The following is a 22,170-nucleotide window of genomic DNA, read 5'->3' as shown; positions in this document are numbered from 1 at the left end:
CTTGAGGTCTCCGCATTCCATATGCACAAACACACCAAAGCCCACTTGGAAGACACCTAAAATAACTTGCGTGGTTCAGGCAGGATCTCCCAAGTGGTTTGGATTAGTCACTACTGAATGCTAAATAAACACCTTGATAAAGACCTAAAAAAATGAATAGTGATAATCATTGATTATTAAATCTCTGTATGTTATTAATCCGCTAAAAAGCCCACTGAGAACAATGACTGGGAGACTTTTCAATAATTCCCTTGATACATTTCTTAAAATAGTGGTTTAGGAAATTGCAAAAAGACACAGGGTGTTCTTGTTTATAAAATACATAACGAAACTTCAGAATGAAAATGTTTCATCTCAAGCCAATCACAATGTTACAGGTTGATAAACACATACTGATCTCTTGTGGTCTTTGAAGTTGAGCCATGTCCTGCATACCACCCATTGTCCTTAAGTATTAGGTGAAAATATGACTCAGAGAATTATATTTTTTAAAAGTTATTTTTTATATTAAGTCAGATAGGCCAATTAAAGTAACTACATTATACTTAGTAGTATGTGTTAGTAGGCTGAATAGAACAGGAGTACATAACATAACCCTGCTGGAAAAAAATACTAATTCTTTCTAATGTTTTGATGTAGTGTATTTTGGACCAAAGTTCATTAGGATTCAATGGTTCATTTTGGTATTCATTACAGATATCTATTGGTCCCTAATGGTATCCACTAGATATAACATGCCAATAGAAGCCAACACATGAGAGACCCACAGGGACCATTATAGGCTCTGTTAAAACCAATTGCCATTATAGTCAATAAAATCAGTAGAATTTCTGTGAAGGTTGTATTTTCTCAGCAGGGAAAGAGGAACAATTACCCACAATACAGTTGCCTGAATTGACTATTCCCGAGAGCTTTGTAATCATTTAGTTTAAGGAGGGTTATTTCACCTTGATAGCATTTTACCAAACATAAATATTTGCATTTGATGTGTGACAAGTTTGTGATTTCTGGGCAATGGAGGAGTCAGGAGGCAGTGAAAACTAAAAAAAGTTTTTAGGTCACACAAAACAAAAAAAAAAAAAAAAAAAGGGCTCTTAATGGCCAAAAACACACAGATGAGTCTTGGCGTTTCTTGCTACAATATGACAAGCACATGTAGACAACACTCTCTGCTGTCTCTCTCTCTCCCTCTCTGACACATCCGTGCGATTTTCAGGTCTCCTTCCGCCATCACTATAACAAGAAACAGGTGTTAGAGTTAATGAAAACCCAGGTGACAAGCCTCACCACTTTCTCTCTCTCTCTCTCTCTCTCTCTCTCTCTCTCTCGCAGACAGACACCCCCCCCCCCCCCCAAAATAAAAAAATAAAAAATAAAAATGCTCTAGAGGATTGACGAAGTGGTTTAAAACCACACAAACTCCACTAAACATCACATACCATTAGTCATCATCGTAAAGTATTATTGCATATGACAAATAATCCATCAAAAATGAAGACTGTAAATAACATTATTTTTTTCCAAAGGACAAAAAAAAAAAAGACTAGACTCGTGGGATAATTGTCATGTTTGTAGGTGTGACTGCTTTTATGTGACTGAGGTTGTTCCATGTCATTTTAAAACTCTTGACATTAGTGTTGTCCAGACAGTGGTGTCATCAGTTTTACATTTTGGGGTTGACTCTCAGCTTGTTATTCATTACTACAGTGTTTCACTTTTATTAAAAAAAAAAAATGCTGTTTTAAGATACCAATTATTTACATACTACAGCTGAAGTCAGAAGTTTACATACACCATGGCCAAATACATTTAAACTCAGTTTTTCCACAATTCCTAACATTTAATCGTAGAAAACATTCCCTGTCTTAGGTCTGTAAGGATCATTATATTTTAAGAATGTGAAATATCAGAATAATAGTATAGAGAATTATTTATTTCAGCTTTTATTTCTTTCATCACATTCCCAGTGGATCAAAAGTTTACATACAGTTTGTTAGTATTTGGTAGCATTGCCTTTAAATTGTTTAACTTGGGTCAGACATTTTGGGTAGCCTTCCACAAGCTTCTCACAATAAGTTGCTGGAATTTTGGCCCATTCCTCCAGACAGAACTGGTGTAACTGAGTCAGGTTTGTAGGCCTCCTTGCTTTTTCAGTTCTGCCCACAAATTTTCTATTGGATTGATGTCAGGGCTTTGTGATGGCCACTCCAATACCTTGACTTTGTTGTCCTGAAGCCATTTTGCCACAATTTTGGAGGTATGCTTGGGGTCATTGTCCATTTGTAATACCCATTTACGGCTGAGCTTTAACTTCCTGGCTGATGTCTTGAGATGTTGCTTCAATATATCCACATAAATTTCCTTCCTCATGATGCCATCTATTTTGTGAAGTGCACCAGTCCCTACTGCAGCAAAGCACCCCCACAACATGATACTGCCACCCCCATGCTTCACGGTTGGGATGGTGTTCTTCGGCTTGCAAGCCTCACCCTTTTTCTTCCAAACATAACAATGGTCATTATAGCCAAACAGTTCAGTTTTTGTTTCATTAGACCAGAGGACATTTCTTCAAGTAAGATCTTTGTCCCCATGTGCACTTGCAAACTGTAGTCTGGCTTTTTTATGGTGGTTTTGGAGCAGTGGCTTCTTCCTTGCTGAGCAGCCTTTAAATTATTTCAAAATAGGACTTGTTTTACTGTGGATATAGATTCTGGTCTACCGGTTTCCTCCAGCATCTTCACAAGGTGCTTTGCTGTTGTTCTGGGATTGATTTGCACTTTTCACACAAAACTACATTCATCACTAGGAGACAGAATGTGTCTCCCTCCTGAGCGGCATGATGGCTGTGTGGTCCCATGGTGTTTATACTTGCATACTGTTGTTTGTACAGATAAACGTGGTACCGCCAGGCATTTGGAAATTGCTCCCAAGGATGAACCAGACTTGTGGAGGTCCACAATTTTTTTTCGAAAGTCTTGGCTGATTTCTTTTGATTTTCCTATGATGTCAAGCAAAGAGGCACTGAGTTTGAAGGTAGGCCTTAAAATACATCCACAGGTACGCCTCCAAGCTAATTGTCTAAAGGCTTGACATCATTTTCTGGAATTTTCCAAGCTGCTTAAAGGAACAGTTAACTTAGTGTATGTAAACTTCTGACCCACTGGAATTGTGATATAGTCAATTAAAAGTGAAACAATCTGTCTGTAAACGATTGTTGGAAAAATTACTCGTGTCATGCACAAAGTAGATGTCCTAAACGACTTGCCAAAACTATAGTTTGATAATATGAAATCTGTGGAGTGGTTAAAAAATTAGTTTTACTGACTTCAACCTAAGTGTATGTAAACTTTTGACTTCAGCTGTATGTAAGTGAGGTGTAAATGTCATCTTTATTTCCTCCAATTTTATGTTTCGCAGTTATATATTCAAAACCTCTACAACTTTTTTTGCTCTAATTGTTCTTTATTTTGTTCAATATCTGTGAACTCACAAACCTCTATTGAAGATAACTACTGCAACTCATTAAAATTACACGAAAAGTTACAACTCAAGTAAAGCATTACATTGTTTAACTGAATTCTGTGTTCTCTACTTTTTTCCTATTTGACTCAAATTTGTTCTCAGACAGGCAGACCATTAGAAATAGTCATAAAGTTAGAAAACAGTGACTAGAGCATGGTTCATTAAAAAGGGGGAAGGAGGAATGCACGCATATCCAATGCTTCTACACAGGGTTGGGAGGGTTACTTTTGAAATGTATTCCACTACAGATTACAGAATACATGCTGTAAAATGTAATTTGTAACATATTCCGTTAGATTACTCAAGATCAGTAACGTATTCTAAATACTTTGGATTACTTCTTCAGCACTGGTAGATTTTTTCACTTGTTTTGACTATAAAAACTCTACCAGTACAGTAAGACAAAATACACGCTAAAAATACATTCTCTGAAAAACCTAAATATCTCATGCAGTGTTGTTTCTAGAACAAGATAAATCAAACTGATCTTGTTTTAAGGATTTTTAGATATTTTTACAGGAATACAATACAAAAATGATTATCAAGAATAAGATTTTTGCCCTAATATCAAAGGTCTTACTAGAAAAAAAGAAATTATGATCCAGCGTTAATTTTCTTGATAAAAAAACATGATCGTCCCTGGTAACGTGAATTTAAAATGGCTAGAAATAGCATTTTAGCTTAGCGTAAAGCTGACAATTTACACAAGGTTTATTTCTATTTCTTCTGCTCCAAACTTACTTCAAACTTACTTCTCTGTCTGCTCGTATGAATGTAATACATCATAAGAAAGTGTTTCACCGCTGTTCAAATGCACTTTGGATCGCATCATTTATATGTATAAATGTTTTCCATCTGAAAGGACTAAATAATAAATGAAACAAATGACAATAAAATGCAAAGTAATCTCTTCAGTAATCAAAATACTTTTTGAATGTAACTGTATTCTAATTACCAATGATTTCAATTGTAACTGTAGTGGAACAGTTACTTATATTTTGTATTTTAAATATGTAATCCCGTTACATGTATTCTGTTACTCCCCAACACTGCTTTTACCACAGGAGCTGGATTTGTTTTCAATAAAACTGAAGTGGATCCGCACACTGTTTAATTATTCCTTTTTATTAATTTAAAAACCACAGCAACATTTTGATCAGAATGATCTTCCTCAGGCACACATAGGCAACATATCAGTTAAGTACTTTTGTTACAACCAAGCACATAATTATGTTCACCTGTTAATAATCAGGGTCAATTATCTCATGATCACTCAATCTCACTTAATGAGAACAATTCATTAGAGTTCAAACGTCAGCAAAACATACATCAGTCTCCCACAATTAACAAACAATTCAAAAACATCACTGAATCACATGAATGAAAACGTTACAATTTAAGTAAAAACGTTTTAAACAGCAAATATCAGGCACAGGTCAAATACTTTGACCTGTGTCTGATATTTGCTGTTTGAAATGTTTTTACTTAAAACCTTCTGATCATCTTTAAGTATCCAGCGTGTCAGTTCAGTGGCACTCTAGTGTGACGAGACATTCAGATCTGAACATTTTCTCAAGATCATGAAATCAAGATCCTGAAATCAAGATCCTGAAATCAAGTCTCCTACGTTCTATAGCAAATAGCTATTTTTACTTATGCACTTTCAGATGTGAAAGTTACATGTGGTGCCTGGTGTACATCTGAATGTGGAAATTAAGGGCAAAACAGGACTTAAATATTGATCTGTTTCTCACCCACACTTATATTGTTTCTGAAGACATGGATTAAAAGAATGGAGTCTCATATATTACTTTTATGCTGACTTTATGTGATTTTTGGACCTTCAAAGTTTTGGTCACCATTTACTTGCATTGTATGGACCTACAGAGCTGAGATTTTCTTCTAAAAATCTTCATTTGTGTTCAGCAGAAGAAAGTCATTCAAATCTGGGATGACATAAGGGTGAGTAAACGATGAGAGAATTTTCATTTTTGGGTGAACTATTCCTTTAAAGATTAAGCCAATTTTAAGGGTACCTGGCAAAAAAAAAACAAACAAAAAAAAAAAGTGTAAAAATAAATTAAAAAAGGATTTTTCTCTGTTTCAGTGTACTGTGTTCTGGCTTAGTTGGGCATAACAGCACACTAAGTGCTTTATGTTACTTGTGTGGTTTTCCTGTAGAATTATCAGACAGGGCAGTATGCAAATAAACACCATGAAGCCCATCCCTTCCTGGAAGAGCTCTTTATTTTTAGTTTAATTTAATTACTGATGGTTTCCATTGCAGCAATGCAGTGAGATGGTCTAATTGTCTGGAACAAAATCTTTATTTTAGCAGGTGTCAGTCACATTCCAAGGCAAACATCCAACAGAAGCAACTCCAAGGAAAATTAAAGAGGAATCTATATCATATGAGCAGTATGAGAGAATACAGAAACACTATATTCTAATGACAAACATGCTTAACTGTTGTCTATGTAAGTAGAGGTTAATAGTGGCGTAATGACTATAAGATACACATTTGGATAGTCAGTGGTGGTGGTGTAATGGTGTCTCCTCTGCTTGGCATATGTAGTTCAGTCTCAGGTAAGAGAGATCATCGAATGGGCTGACAATTCTAAACAAAGTACTATATGCCATTGTGTGCTTATCAGTTTATGGCTGTCATGAAGTTACAATATAACTGCATTATTTCCAGCTATTACTGATAAATACGAACATGTATGGGCACCTGCAAGATTTAATCTGAGGGTATGCACAGAAATCCTTAAAATGAAGCCCGACCCTACCCGGCCCGAATGATACCGTCAGATTTTAAGCCCGAACCCGAAATCACTTACTATCTAAATTCTTCTCCTAGTATCTTTTCCTTGTATAGCTGTATTTTATGCAAGCATATAGGCAATAATCTTAACAATACTGAAACAGTAAACATACAAAGTTTTAACAAGGCATGGCAGCCCGTTAGTACACTACAGCAGAAGGGGGGAAGCATTGATTTACAGTTATTTAATGAAACTTCACTTGGTGCAGAACAATCTGGAAACAAATGAAATACTGCAACAGTCCCTCTATGCAGCCTGAACTTGTTCAGATTGTTGAATCTTTGTGACAACAATCTAGACGCAACGCAAAGAATGAAACAGGTGTCTCAACATGAGTTTTTGAAAATGTGAAGTTCTTTTTAACTCGACGTGGTGTTTAAACAGTGCCGGTCCTGCGCTAGACGCTGAAGAAAAAGCGAGACGCGGTGCGAATGTTAAGAACATTCGTCCAGCAAGTGTTTAAACAATGGGAAAACAGAACAGACGTGCACAAAAACACATTCTGTGTGAACTGCCCCTAACTCGTCCATTCGCGCATGTCTGTGAGTGAGAACGCGTGCGCGAAACAAGATCGGTAGGCCTGTTTATTTTTTCATTAATTACAAACCTGTGTAGGGTTGCACCAGCTGTGTGTAAGTTATCACATAAGTTGGTACGTGAAGTTCACACTAAGGGCTCAGTAACTACTAGTTTAGTCAGTGCTTAATTTGGTTGCACCACCTATTCTTAAGCTAAGACTTAACTAGTAGGTCGTAAGCTCTCCGTAAAGTAATGCGTAGTCGCATAATATGACGTTTACCTGTATTGATCCATTAAACAGCCTTCAAATTTGTGCAAAGAAGTGTTAAAAAGCTTCTTTTTTTTTGCTGTCCTTTTCTGCATATCGCGGCACCGTTTTGTGGCGCGTTCTGCATAACGCGGCGGCCCCATTTCGAGGCCGGACCACCGGGAAAAGTCCCGGTTCTCCGAATGGCCGGTCCGCCACTGGTGAAAGCCGTATATGCTATGCATTGCTCACACAGGAAACAGAAATGATTAGTTCACCTCTCGAGACTTCTGGTCCGAGTCGTTCGTTCTTTTGTCACGTGACAGCCGTATACACTATGCAGTGACAAAAGAACGAACGACTCCGACAAGAAGATTCCAGAGGTGAACTAATCTTTCTGTTTCTCATAATTTGTCCTTGGCTGCATTATCAATTTTTCATTATTGGGACTATAATCAAAGTTTGCGTAAGTAGACGTGTTGGGGGGGGGGGGGCGGATTTGGCTGTTGAAAATGTAACATTTTAATTCTGCTCAAATGAACGAAATGAACTAAATGACTTGAATAAAGATACATTCATTTTGCTGAACGAGACTCAAAGATTCAAGTCAGTAAAATGATCTGATCTTCCCATCACTAATGCACTGCTGGTGCAACCCTGCTCAAATGATTCAGTGAGAGAGCGCTCTGAACGAATCGACCTGAATCATGAATCGATTCACACCGTTTTGTCAATTCACTGAAAAGAACCGACTCAAAAGAATTATTCATTAGCAAATTGGGCATTGCTAGTTCTTTTAAACAGCCAACAGAAATACGGGACACATTTCATGATTGGTGAAATATTCTGAGAGTAAATATTTTTCCGGTGAGTCATTGATACAGCTGCAGGCGCCACTGCAAACATTCTAACACTCTAATATATTGCTAAAAAAAAAAAAAAAGTTTTATTATTTTTGGGATTGGGCCAGTGACGATATACATTGGCAGGGCGAATGCAATTTTACCATGGGTCAGACTCCCAGTGTTGTTTTCGTAAGAACCCAGTAATAACAGATGACAGGAACAAGGAAGGGTGGACCCTGAAATGTTAATAGCTTTCAACAACAGTTTAACAGCAGTAAAGGCCTTTTTCTGGCAGGAGTCACAGCAATAACAACCAACTATCTATACTGACATCTGCTGGTAATAATACAAAGACATATATATATATATATAATTTCATACCCGAATAAAGGACCGTCAATAAAATTCACAGGGACCTGAGACAAATTTTTGTGGGTGCGTCCCCTTCGCCCCAGGCCCAATGAGTGGGACATCCCATAGAGGACTGTTTATCACAGGGCCTGGGACAAAATGTTACAGTATATACAGTCTGGATCTGCATTTGTAAACACTCAAGGTAATTCTAAGCAATACTTGAATTTTTCTACTTCTACAAAGTTGACTACAAAAAGGACACCGGTGGTCTTCAGGCTTGCACGGCTTAATTGCCATTAACAAATCAAAATATACTTTAATTTTGAAAGTGTAGGTCAAGAAGGCAAACATTCAAATGTCAAAATTGTGTGCCAAACAACCACTATATCTATCCCCTTTTTAATTTATCAGTTCTTTTCAGTGTCTTTAGCATGTTTATTATGTTTCCCTATTATTCTCTTCAAAAGTTTTGAAATCCTTGGATTATTTGTTCTTTTTGGTCCTGAATGTTCCGCAGGTTCAGTAATGGGATGCAAAGACCTGGATCCAGAGCTGTGGATGTCTTTTTGGAAGTGTGATGACCCATAAATTTAATTGTTGTCTGCTTTGGGATCTAAATGAACTGTAAGCAGAGCTTCCAAAGGTCAATGAATCAGATCCCTTTTCTCCACTCACTGGAAAAGATTCACTGTGAAAAACATTGTTGAGCAAAACTTAAAAATACAACGTAAAATGGTGCAGTAAGATATTTTGAGTTCTCAACTAGTGTAATGTTTGTAAGGCTCAATGTCTTAATAATTGTCCTCAGTAACATTGCTTTGTTTATTCAATGTCAATTTGTTTGTTCACTAAATGCTAAATTCTTGTTGAGATAACCACTAATTTCTTGTTCAGCCAACTATCTAAACACAGTATGAGAACTTACATTTCGTCACCTTTTCAGTTACTTTTATATGACGTTAACTGCAATCTGTGCCTCTAAAGAGAGAAGTATATCATGCAAGGCAGCATGTACAGTTGTTTGTAGACACACAATACACCTCAACCCTTAACACACAAACCTCAACAGTGACAATCAACAAACCTCATTAAGTTAAAAGATGAGGGTGGCGGCGTTTGAGGAGATGATGTACAGAAGGCTGGATAACATGGATATTTTTATTAGGAAGTGGGACGGCTATCTGGCCTTTTTGGAGGGTTCTCGGGGAGGGGAAGTGGAGAGGGATTAGATTTTTTTTATTATTATTTATTTATTTTTATTATTATTTCTATGTCTAAATATTTCCTGTTTTATTGTCTATTTGTGTGTCTTTGTCAGTTGACTTCGATCACTAGAGTGCTTGTTTGTGTCGGGTGGGGTGGAGGGATTATTGCTCGGGGAGGAAAAAAAAAAAGTTTTGTTTTCATGTGGTTTGAGGTTGTATTTTCTATTATGTCTGTGTGATTTGCTGCATGAATCAATACAAATTTGTTATTAAAAAAATAAATAATAAAAAAATAAAAAATAAAGAAGAGCTCCTAACAACACCACACAACAACTGATTAACAGTGACAACAACAAATGATAATAACAGAATAAATATGTCAGAAAACAGCAAAAAATTTAACTAGACAGAAATAACACCAACCACATAATTTATTCATGTTGCAATGCATGCTGGGAACTCGAAAATCAGAAACATTGTTTATCATGAAATTGTTCATTCAGACAACTCTGTTAGACTGGTTAGGACATATTTTGATTACTTGGTATTAACAAATAAAAATGTACCATGAAGGAATCACTTTTGTTTATTTATATTACAAATAGTCCAATAGGTGTCATGACATGTCTTTATTTTATTATTATTATTATTTTAATATGTTCCTTGAGGTTCACTTATTAGTGAAGTTTTTTGACAATAAAAACGAGTCATATATTTATAAAATGTAAATATTTTCCACCCTCATTCTGACTCTCTGTCAGAAACCTGTTTTGGTGCTGCCGCTCCTTTAAGACTTAAAACGCCCACTGTTCTGATTGGCTCTCTGCTCTTGACTGACCTGCTATCTCTACTTCCTATCTCACTGCTGGCCTCTACTGTGCAGGGCTACTCAAGTGATTAAAACTAAAGTAGGCTTTGAAGTGTTGTTGTGCAGGCTGTCAGATGCAAATGTCTACAACAGTGTGACATCACAATGTGGAGGAAGTAGAGAGTTGTTTTTGCAGCTTTGTTTCTATAAATGCTCTTTTTGCAGTAAGAAAGATTTGAGTTCTGTAAATTACAGCATGTTTTTATTGTACAATGAACTCTGATATGTCAAAAGATCAAGGAAAATTGTATTCCTTATATCATGACCCCTTTATATTAACTTATACTACTTATATACTTTTATAATACTTATGATACTTAATACTTATAATATTTCCCCCCAAAATGAAAATATAGTAATTTTTTTTTTACTAATGTTGTTGCAAACCTACGTTCTGTTTCTATGGAACACAAAGAATTTGGAAGAATCTTTGTGCAACTCTTTTCCATACTACAGTTTATACAGTATGTGTTTGTATCTGTAAAGCTCCAAAAAGCTTAATAAAATCACCATAGGGGGTCTGGGTAGCTCAGTGATTATTGACGCTGACTACCACCCCTGGAGTCACGAGTTCGAACCCAGGGTGTGCTGTGTGACTCCAGCCAGGTCTCCTAAGCAACCAAATTGGCTCGGTTGCTAGGAAGGTTAGAGTCACATGGGGTAACCTCTTCGTGGTCATGATTAAGTGGTTCTCGCTCTCAGTGGTGTGCGTGGATCGCGGAGAGTAGCATGAGCCTCCACGTGCTGTGAGTCTCCGCGGTGTCATGCACAGCGAGCCACGTGATAAGATGCACGGATTGACTGTCTCAGAAGCGGAGGCAACTGAGACTTGTCCTCCACCACCCAGACTTAGTAAGTACTGGGAATTTGGCATTCTAAAATTGGGGAGAAAAGGGGAGAAATTTAAAAAAAAAAAAATCACCATAAAAGTATCAATTTTTTTGTCCTTTTCAAAGCTTGACAGATGCTTTGCTGACATAAGGGATTCTTTGCAAAAATTTATTCTTAAGAAATTACATTTAAAAGTTTGACAAACTTGCTGTAATAAACTCTAATGGTTACATGAACATTAACAGCTGCGCTACTGGTCAACAAAAGTGTCATTAAAAGTATTTAAGGTTTTAATAAAAAAGATTCACTGTATGGTGTTAGCAAGTCCATGCTTACATGTCTTTTTACAGGCTTAAATCAATATCCTGAGCTGTAGATGAGCTTTTGGAGCGTGATAACATTAGTTAACAACATACAGAAACTAACAATGAACAATACATTTTACAGCATTACTTAATCTTGGTTAAGTTAATTTTAACACATAGTAATTCATTTTTAAAATGAAAAGTTGTATTTGTTAAATTTGTTTAATGTACTGTGAACTAACATGAACTAACAATGAACAATTGTATTTTTTATTAACTAACATTAATATTTATTAATGCCATACAAATTTTTATATTGTTCATTTTTAGTTCATGATACCTAATTCATTAACTTATGTTAACAAATGGAACCTTATTGTAAAGTGTTACCAAAATAAAAGATAAAGTTTTACCATTTTATCTCCAATCTGTATATAATAAGTAATAGTAGGTTATTGTACTGTAGAGGTGGTGGTGGTGTAGAATAATAAGGATCTGAGATAGTAACTCAAAGGTTGCAGGTTTGAACCCCACAAATCTATGAATATCAATGTGACCTTGATCCAGGTTGCTCAAGGGGGGACTGTCCCTGTAACATGCCACAGTGTGGTCTAGTGCTATCCGATAGCGATCCGATCACCGAAGACACATGTTGATGCAAGGGATAAATGCACTTTCTCTGCGATTACCTGTGGCACATGTTTTTGTTTATTTTTAATTGGTATTTTAGAGCTTCTTGCAAAAAAAAAAAAAAAAAAAAGATAAAAATACAAATCAATTTTCCCTACATCAAGCATTGCATTTGCTGACAGAAAATAAGGCACTATGAAAGGGAAATTCACAGCTATTTCCTTCCATAAAATTAATAAATAACTTTTGGCATGGTTCATTCATTTAATCAGTTTAAATAACTGACACAATTGTTTTGTGGGAAACAGTCTGTTCTTTCATAGAGCCAGCATGATAGATTATGTTATGAAATCTAACAAGGAACCTACCAAGGAATTCACTGTTCACAGAACACAAACAATTTGAGGCAATCAGTTAAATATATATATATATATATATATATATATATATATATATATATATATATATAGTAAATAAACCCCAAATTTAAGTTAATAGAACTTTCAGTTTTTTATTTTGTACTATACATGCATGTTAATTGCTCCTAACTTGGAATATTGAGATAGCTAACTTGTACATTTTAATGGCACTTAACTTTAAATTTAACTCTTGGCTGAACTTAAATTTACCATGTAAGCTCAACTCACTGTAAATACTTCAAGTAGACGGGATATAACTAACTAATACTAGCTAGTGCATTTAATGCTATTATGCTGAATGCATGCTGATTGGAAATATTATGATTTGACTAGCATAGCAATTGCCAAACAAGTAAAGCAATATACTGTAGAATAATCTTACATTGTTCCTGTCCTCAAGCTAAGCTCAAGCTCCACTATTCACCATAATGATAACCCCCCCAAAACTCCCAACATAACAGAAACTCTTCTGAATAACACAAAAAATTAAACACTAACAAGCCTACCCCTTTACACTCATCTTGCACAAAGACACATATAACACTCAATTTTTAACATTTACTCTCCCTGCCGAGTGCTATGCAAAACATGTTTTGTTAAATAGAAATTTCAAAACAATAAAACAATTCAGGTTACTTAAAAGGTGTCAATTTTGTGAACTAAAAAAAGAAAAAGTTCTAAATACTCAACTAATTTGAATGATTGAATTTTTGCCCTACTCAAAACAATTATTTTTAGCATTAGGGTTTACAGTGCTGGTATCTACTGTGCAATTTATAGAGAGTGCAACAAGACTTTGTTCTAACATCAACTGCCAAAATCATTCTTTATCTAACAGCTTTTTTGATGTTTATGAAGGACTTAAAGTTCATAATTACTTTTATGTCATTGAATGCAGCTTTGAGCTTCGGCACACAAGCTTGCAGACCAGTCTCTTTCTCCTCCTATTTGTAGTTTAGAACAGTTGGATGATAAATGAAAGAACTGGAAAAATTCCAATAAATTGAACCATTCAAATATTAAACCATCCTTGTTAAGAGATGAAAAGATCCTTACCAGTAATCATAACAAACATAATAGAGAACCTTTTTAAAACCATTTCAAATATTTATTTGATCCATTTGTATCATACATCTGTCAAAACTGTGCGAAAAGCACATCTCACTTAACGAAAGCAAGAACTAAAAGAGCATTATGATGTTACTCTTAATTGACCATGTTTTTCAGTCGAGCCAACTTCGGTTTTAAGGAAACTCTTGTCACATTTATGACCATCAGCATGAAACCTATGTAGTGACCTACACTAATTTATAAAATCCAAATGATATTTTGCTCAGGAAGACAAAGTTCAACATAAGGCCCAGACTCCTTTATTAGGACATTTAAATAACATACTAAATGTTTTACAAGTTTATTCTGGATGTTTGCATGATGGGTACATCTGAAAGCCCAAAGAGATACTCCGGAAAGTGTGTAGACCATTAGGGGGAAAAAAAAAAAATAATAAAAATATGCAGCAGACATTTATATACATGTGTATGTGAAGAAAGTCTAAAAGTTGATAGCTTTTCCAAAAGAAGCAGCAAGGTTAGCTTCCCTGAAGGCCTCTGACACAGTCTGGGAAAAGAGAAAAAGTTGGTCAACACACAAAGTAATGTTCAAAAAGCTGGTATTTTTGAGCAAAGCAAAGATTAGTGCTCATTAATCAGAATGCTTTACAATACAGAAAAGCACTACACTACACTACACAAGAGATACGTACAGGGTGGGCATGGCACACTCTTGCAACATCCTCACATGATGCTCCATACTCCATAGCTAATGCAGCCTCATTAATCATCTCCCCTGCTCCCTGCAGAAAAGTAATGATCATATACGAATTATCATATTATTAAAAAATTATTTCCTACACTGAAACAAAAAAGGCAGAGAGATTTTTACCGATCCCAGAATGTGTGCTCCCAGCATCCTGTCTGTATCCTTGTGGCCGAGGATCTTCACCAGTCCATCTGTATCAGCATTTGTCTTTGCTCTGCTGTTAGCCGCAAAGGGGAATTTCCCCACTTTATATGGTACGCCCTGCAACACACAGCAATTACTCATAATTGGGGACATATATTATGGGAGAATTACAGTGGATCACACACAAAAAAAGACAATGTTTACCTTAAAGAGTCCATGAAACATCTATATGCGAGTAGTCATATCTGCAGAACACAAAGGATTTTAGAAGATTATTTCAGCTCTGTAGGTCCATACAATGTAAGTGAATAATGGCCAGAACTCTGAAGCTCCAAAAAGCACATAAAGGCAGCATAAAAGTAATCCTTAAGACTCCAGTGGTTTAATCCATGTCTTCAGAAGCGATATGACAGGTGTGGTTGAGAAACAGATCAATATTATTTTGTTTTTGGCAATTCAAATTCTTCATGCATATTGCCACCTACTGGGCAGGGAGGAGAACTTATAGTAAAAAAGGACTTTTTTTATATTGAACTGTTTCTCACCCACACCTATCAAATCGCTTCTGAAGACATGGATTTAACCACTGGAGTCTTATGGATTACTTTTATGCTGCCTTTGTGAACTTTGGAGCTTCAAAGTTCTGGCCATTATTCACTTGCATAGTATGGACCTACAGATCCGAGATATTCTTCGCTTCAATTGTGTTCAGCAGAAGAAAAAGTCATACACATCTGGGATGGCATGAGGGTGAGTATATGATGAGAATTTTCATTTTTGGGTGAACTATCCCTTTAAGTTCAATGATGCAAAATATAATTATACCTTATTTTACACTTTTCTCCCATTGTTTTTAAAGTGAATGCAAGCCATAATTGGCATAAGAACAACATTTTATTGATGAGTTATGGCACCACCCTGTGGTGTGAAAATCTGACCATCCCATTTGATTCACTGGTGAGCTTTGAGATCAGAAGTGGGGATTATGAACTTGAGTACGCCAGCCTCTGACTTCGTATGGAACACAGCAATATATTATATCCCACCCCAACTTCCACTTTTAATAGGAAAACAAATCAAATAAAGTAATTTCATGGTGTCCTTAAGGGCAGGCAGCAATTAAGATGGAAAGAATGTTAGAGAAAGTATATTACTACAAAAATTAGGCATGAGTGCTCTTCACAGTGTATGGACAAATATGAACATTTAAAAGCAGCGGCATGTCAGTCAGTACTTGGGTACCAAATTGAATTGGTCCTCTGAATTACCAATACTGTAGAAAGACTGTTATCGTTGTTTTACTTTAGTATCAAATTGGTATCAAAATACCAGTACTTTTGCCATCCCTATTCCCTACTCACTTCATCTTTGAGTTGTTCCTCTGTCTTGCCAATCCAGGCGACCTCAGGGTGTGTGTAAATGACAGAGGGCACACAGTTGTAGTCGATATGGACGGCTCCCCCTGCTATTCCTTCAACACAAATAATACCCTCATCCTCAGCTTTGTGTGCCAACATGGGTCCAGCTACCACATCTCCAATGGCATAAATACTATAAAGAGATCAGAAAAACTAATTAGGACTTCAGAAAGCATACTGATATTTGTAGTAGTGTATAGTTTAAGCAAGCCATATGTAAAATTGGTCCTCATTACTTTCTTAATAAATGTCCCTTGTTTTCTTCATCATGATTCATCAGTGCACATTTTTGCAAATGTTTGCTTTAATAAATCTTTTATCAAGGAATTTTCTCTGCCTCTGAAACAAATTATCTGCTGGCATAACGAAAGCTGCATTTTGTTCTAGCCATCAAATAGCGATCCAATCAAATCTCAATCAATAAAATCAAGTCCCGCCCTACATTATTTCCCACTAAGTATTCTATTTTGCTTAGAAAAACATCACATTAGAGAAATCATACTACACTCTAAATGCACTTTGAATAAGTTTAATGCAGGAAAACTAATTTGAAATGTACTTACCTTGGCACTTTGGTCTGGAAGCGGCTGTTGACTGGGATTCTTCCGCGGTTATCCAGCTCAATACCGACACTCTCAAGGCCGAGGTTACCGGTAAAGGGGCGGCGACCAATGCACACCAACAGAACGTCACAGGTGAGCATCTCATTCTTGCCACCAGCAGCAGCCTCCACACTGAGCAGCAGAAACAATGAAATAGGTGAAAAGCACCTAGAGGTTCTACCATTAAAGAAACCAAGGATCTTAGACAGCATCTGTAGTAACGCTGCACTCACGCCACATCGATCTTGCCGTCAGGTCTCTTGGTTGCACCCATGACCTTGGTGCTCAGTTTGAACTTCAAACCTTGTTTCTGGAGAATTCGCTGGAAGTTCTTGGAGATCTCCATGTCGATGCCCATTCCACCAACATGGCCGAGGAACTCTACTGCTGTGACTTTGGCACCCAGTCTCTGCCACACAGACCCCTGAGAAAATGTACAATCTGCATTTCACTCCATAAATCAATCTCAATTTAGACCCATCATCATCAATCCTCAAATATACAACTATTCACTTTCATTAGCAAAATTAATCAATATAGCGTAACAGTGACCGCCCACCTTTTCAGCCATCCTGGTTCCAGAAATGTTTTTCCTATTTTATTTTTTGCATAGTCTTTTCATAAAATCCTTCATAAAAAGAGTTCTAAGCCAAGAAAAAAACCCAACCAGCTCTGAGGTGAATCACAACATTACAAACTTTGATTTGAAGCAATATAGTATTTGAAAATCAGACAAAAAGACAAAAGTTACAAGACTGCGTACTAATGTCTTTCATGAGGGTACAAACTACAATTCCATGAATCATTGCTAATGATGTAATCGAATAAAAATCTATTTAATTATATCAAACTATTTATTTGAGGTTGTTGATTATAGGTATAGAAACAACATATTTTAAGTTTAATGCAAAATATTCAGATTAAAGTTTAAAGGGTGTAGGGAGACCGATTTGATTGCATCATTCACAGTGCATCATGAAGTGGCACTTGCTGCTGGATTTGTTTGGCTGGCTTTGTTGGATGCAGTTCTCTGATTGGTGGATCTTTCTATGCTGGACCATGGGCAATGTAGTTGTTCACCAGGAATTCCACTATTAAACGCGATTTTTAAACAATGAAGATGAAATAACGTGTACTGATAGTTTCAACAAAGGCATATACCATCTATGAACAACCTCGGAGCTCATGGTACATCTTTAAAGGTTTATAAGTTATCACTGAAAATCAATAAGTCTATGAAAAAAATGAATGGGATTTTTTCTTCCAGAACCAGACTGTTACGCTCTATTAGATCCTGGGTTCCCACACTTTTTTTATGAATTTCCATGACCTTTTCTGGCATTTATGATAACTGAAAAAAAATATATATATATATTTGCTCACAAAATGAAAATCACTATGGCAAGTTTTACTCTACACAAGCACTATAAAAGAGCTATTTCTAGGCAATATAACTACAAAATAGACAGTACATTCACTACAGAAATTTCTGTGACCTTTAGATTTTATTAATTCAATGACTTTTCTAAGTCTGGAAAACACAAAGAATTCCCTGATATATCCTGGTTTCCCAAGGCCATGGGAACCCTGATCAGTACTAGGAATGGCAAATAAAACTAATTTACTCAAATCTGCAAACCCTTCAATAGGCCACTCACCAACTCCACCCCAATAACTCCAGCTCCAATCACAATGAGCTCTTCTGGAACCTTCTTGAGGGACAAAGCGCCAGTGGAAGAGACTACCGTTTCTTCATCAATCTTTTAAAAGAGCAAACAATACGATTAAAATGACAGTTTAAAAGCATGACCCAACACCTAACTGTAAATGTATATATAAAGTTGCTTTGCGCAAATTAAGGCTCTTTGCTATTGCAGATGTACCTGAATCCCTGGGAAAGGGGTGACCTCTGATCCAGTGGCAATTAGGATGTTCTTAGTGTTTATGACTTGATCTCCATCAGCAGTCTTTGCAGTCACTTGATTCTTACCAGTTATCGTTCCAAACCCATTGACGTGAGTTACCTATAAATACAAGAAATATTATAATTCTGTATAGACAAACACATTGTTCACAGTGGCGGTCCGTCAGAGGAAATGTATGACTTTATGATAGACTTTATTCAATATTAAGAAAAACAGATTTAGGTGTGGAATAATACACTATTGAAATCAATGACCGAGTCTCACTTTGTTCTGTTTGAATAAGTGTGCAATTCCTCCTGTCAGCGCTTTGACAGCCCCACTCTTCTGTCCCATCATCTTCTCCAGGTTCAGTGAGATCCCCTGAACTAATGCACAATAAATCATTGAGATCACTAATCAAATTTAAAAGACCATATATAAACCATTTGATTTAAACAAAACACATTATATTTTAAAAGCCCCCTCCCAGAGAAAAAGCATTCAAATGCAGTTGCAAGAAAAAGTATGTGAACCCTTTGGAATTAGTTAGTTTTCTGCATTTATTGGTCATAAAATGTGATCTCATTTTCAAAGTCACAAGTACAGACAAAGCACAATGTGCTTAAGCTAACAACACACAAACAACTAGAATCTTTCATGTCTTTATTGAACACATCCCATTAAACATTCACAGTGCTGTGAAAAAAGTTAAGTGAAACTTTGGATTTAATAACTGGTTGATCCTCCTTTGGCAGCAACAACATCAACCAAGCATTTTCGGTAGCTGTGGATTAGACCTGCAAAATGTTCAGAAGGAATTTAGGACCATTCTTCCTTACAGAACTGCTTCAGCTCAGCCATATTCTTAGTATGTCTGATGTAAATGGATCTCTTGAGGTCATTTCACAGCATCTATATTGGGTTATGGTCTTGGCTCTGACTGGGCTACTCCAAAAGGTGGATTTTCTTTTTTTGAAGCCATTTGGTAATGGATTTACTTCGATGTTTAGGGTCATTGTCCTGCTGCATCACCCAACTTCTACTGAGCTTCAGCTGGCGCACAGCCGCCCTGACAGCCTGTAGGATAAATTGATAAACTTTCCCTCAATGATGGAAGCAGCCCCAAATCATGATGTTTCCTCGACCGTACTACACCGTTAGGATGATGTTTTCATGTTGGTATACAGTGCCTTTTACGTAGTAAAGTTCCTTTTAATTGAACTGTGCCATACGTAGTGCTGCGTGTTCTTCCCAAATAATTCAACCTTAGTTTCATTAGTCCACAAAACATTTTCCCAGTAGCGTTGTGGATTGTCAAAGGGGTCTTTGGCAAACTTCAGTGGGCAGCAATGTTTTTGTTTGAAAGCAGCGGCTTCCTTCGTGGTGTCCTGCCATGGACACCATGCCTGTTTAATGTTTTTCATATAGTAGATTCATGAACAGAGAAGTTAACCAGTTCCAATGATTCCTTCAAGTCTTTAGCTGTCACTCAAGGGTTCTTTTTAACCTCATTGTGCCCTTTGAGTTATCTTGGCTGGACAGCCACTTCTAGAGAGAGTAGGCACAGTACTAAATCGTCTCCATTTATAGACAATTTGTCTAACTGTGGACAGATGAATATCTAAGCTCTTCGAGATAACTCTGTAACCCTTTCCAGCTGTATGCAAAGCAACAATTCTTGATTGAAGGTCTTCTGAGATTTATTTTTTTGTGAGTCATGGTCCACGTCAGCAGAAGCTTCTTGTGAATAACAAACTCAAAATGTTTGAGTGCTTTTTATAAGTCAAAGTAGCTCTAACTTACAAATCTTGTTTCATTAATTGGATGCCAAGTTTGCCAACTCCTGACTCTAATTAGCTTTAGTTGAGGTCATTAGCCTAGGGGTTCACATACTTTTTCCAACATACCGTGTGAATGTTTGAATGATGTATTCAAATTTTTTTTTAACAAATAGTTAAAAAAAAGATTGTGTTTGTTCATTATTGTAACTTGGATAAAGATCAAACCAGATGTTAAGACAAAGTTATTCATAAATGCAGGTAATTCCAATGGATTCATATACTATTTCTTGCCACTGTAAATCTTTGACATAGAGGTCAGGATAAAATATTTAAATGTGGGCTTACTGCATCATGTGATCTTTATATTTGAACTTACTCTCAATGCCTCTGCTTTCAAAGTCTTTCCCATGTGCCATGTGATACAAGTAAGAGTTGTTCAGAAGAGCCTTAAATGAGAACAAATCATTACGAAAATAGATAAGCATTGTGAAAAGCTTGTTAGGACGAGCAGAACTCACTATATCCTTAAAAGCACATACCTTTGATGGGATGCAGCCCACATTCAAGCACGTGCCTCCAAGGGTGGCATTCTTTTCCACGCATACCGTCTGTGAAAGAAGGTTGAATGTTACTAGCACAAACAAACGAAGGCTGATGACATATCTGTGATCTTACAGAGGGAAAACCCGATACCTTAAAACCTAGCTGAGCTGCTTTGATGGCGGCAACGTACCCTCCAGGCCCAGAGCCCACAACTGTGACATCAGCATCAACTATGACAAGACAGGGTGCAATTATTTCAATATTCCTACATCAGTGACTTTCATATGATTTAACTTACCATTAAAGTTTTTTAATAGAGGTGCATGGCCAGTGGTTAGTTAATGTAATCGCATTATAATCTATCGTTACTTTAAGTAGTCTTACTTGCTGCTTTGTCAGCATACGTTCTTGCAGATAAGACCGTGGCACCTTGTAGCTTGCAGGGGAGGTGCTGACCTCGCTGTATTGAAAGAATAGAAAAAAAAAAAACACCAGAATTTTAATAAAACAAATGTATAAATAAATACTTTAAACTACATCTACGCAGAACAGGAGACAAAATTAGGTAATAGGGGAATGTTTATTTCCCCCAATTAGCTGTTGGTTACTGCACTGACTAGTACTTATAAACCAAATCTAGACATGATTAGTTATATAAACAAAAAGATGCTTTAACTGTTGGTCATGATTTTTCTTTAACTGTAAAGTAGAACAAGCCTGACCAACAACAAACTTAATTTCTCCAACGAACATAATTTGTTTGTATCAAGACCTGGAGAGCTGCCTACATAGACAGCATTTTTTGGGAATCATATCATTATTTCCAAAATGCAGTCTAGGTAGGAATCCAACTTGATTTTGAAACGCAGCCTATATCTAGATCAGAGTGATGTAACCTAGATGGCAAATGATCAAAAGGTTTCACAAAGGCAATAGCTGAAATCACACACCCTTTGCATGTTTAACCAAAGGTTACACATCTAATTCTCTTTTGTTTTAATATGCATTAGCACTTTCGAAAATGCATATATAGATACATATAGATGTCTACGGCTAAAGACATTTAAATCACTCCACTTCGTCTGTGTTCCTGTAAACCGAACTGACAAGTCATATCTGCAACGCTGACATGCGAGCAAGTTGGGCCTAGACAGTCATAACATTGCGTTTTCTTTCCATGTCACCTTCATTTTGTTCTAACGGAGCATGGATTTACTTAAGTGGAATCTGTTCGCCCCGTAAATGTTCATTACCGTGGCGAGTGTGCGATATAGATGGTTCCAGGTCTGCATTTTCAGTACGTCCCTTCCGAGACCGCTTCACCTACAACAATCTGAGCGTCCAAGGACTTGGCAATTTACGCATGCGCAGTGCGGAGAGCGATCAGGCG

At 36.6% G+C, this 22,170-nt stretch overlaps 1 protein-coding gene across 1 annotated transcript; it reads right to left on the bottom strand.

The window, feature by feature from the left end:
• Positions 1 to 13,652: 13,652 nt before the first annotated feature.
• On the bottom strand, positions 13,653 to 22,170 carry LOC127436342 (dihydrolipoyl dehydrogenase, mitochondrial-like). The gene is made up of 14 exons (XM_051690445.1): positions 22,034 to 22,170; positions 21,165 to 21,240; positions 20,931 to 21,010; positions 20,777 to 20,845; positions 20,614 to 20,683; positions 18,742 to 18,842; positions 18,436 to 18,576; positions 18,211 to 18,312; positions 16,786 to 16,976; positions 16,514 to 16,684; positions 15,894 to 16,083; positions 14,512 to 14,649; positions 14,333 to 14,422; positions 13,653 to 14,187 (listed from the first exon to the last, which is right to left on the bottom strand). Exons 1-14 carry the CDS (start codon positions 22,070 to 22,072, stop codon positions 14,122 to 14,124), a joined length of 1,524 nt encoding a protein of 507 aa, XP_051546405.1. The 5' UTR covers positions 22,073 to 22,170; the 3' UTR covers positions 13,653 to 14,121.

Source organism: Myxocyprinus asiaticus, chromosome 46 (assembly GCF_019703515.2).
Source record: "Myxocyprinus asiaticus isolate MX2 ecotype Aquarium Trade chromosome 46, UBuf_Myxa_2, whole genome shotgun sequence".
Taxonomy (NCBI): Eukaryota; Metazoa; Chordata; class Actinopteri; order Cypriniformes; family Catostomidae; genus Myxocyprinus; species Myxocyprinus asiaticus.
Note: the sequence above shows the minus strand (reverse complement) of the source record. Positions and strands in the feature narration are given on the sequence as shown.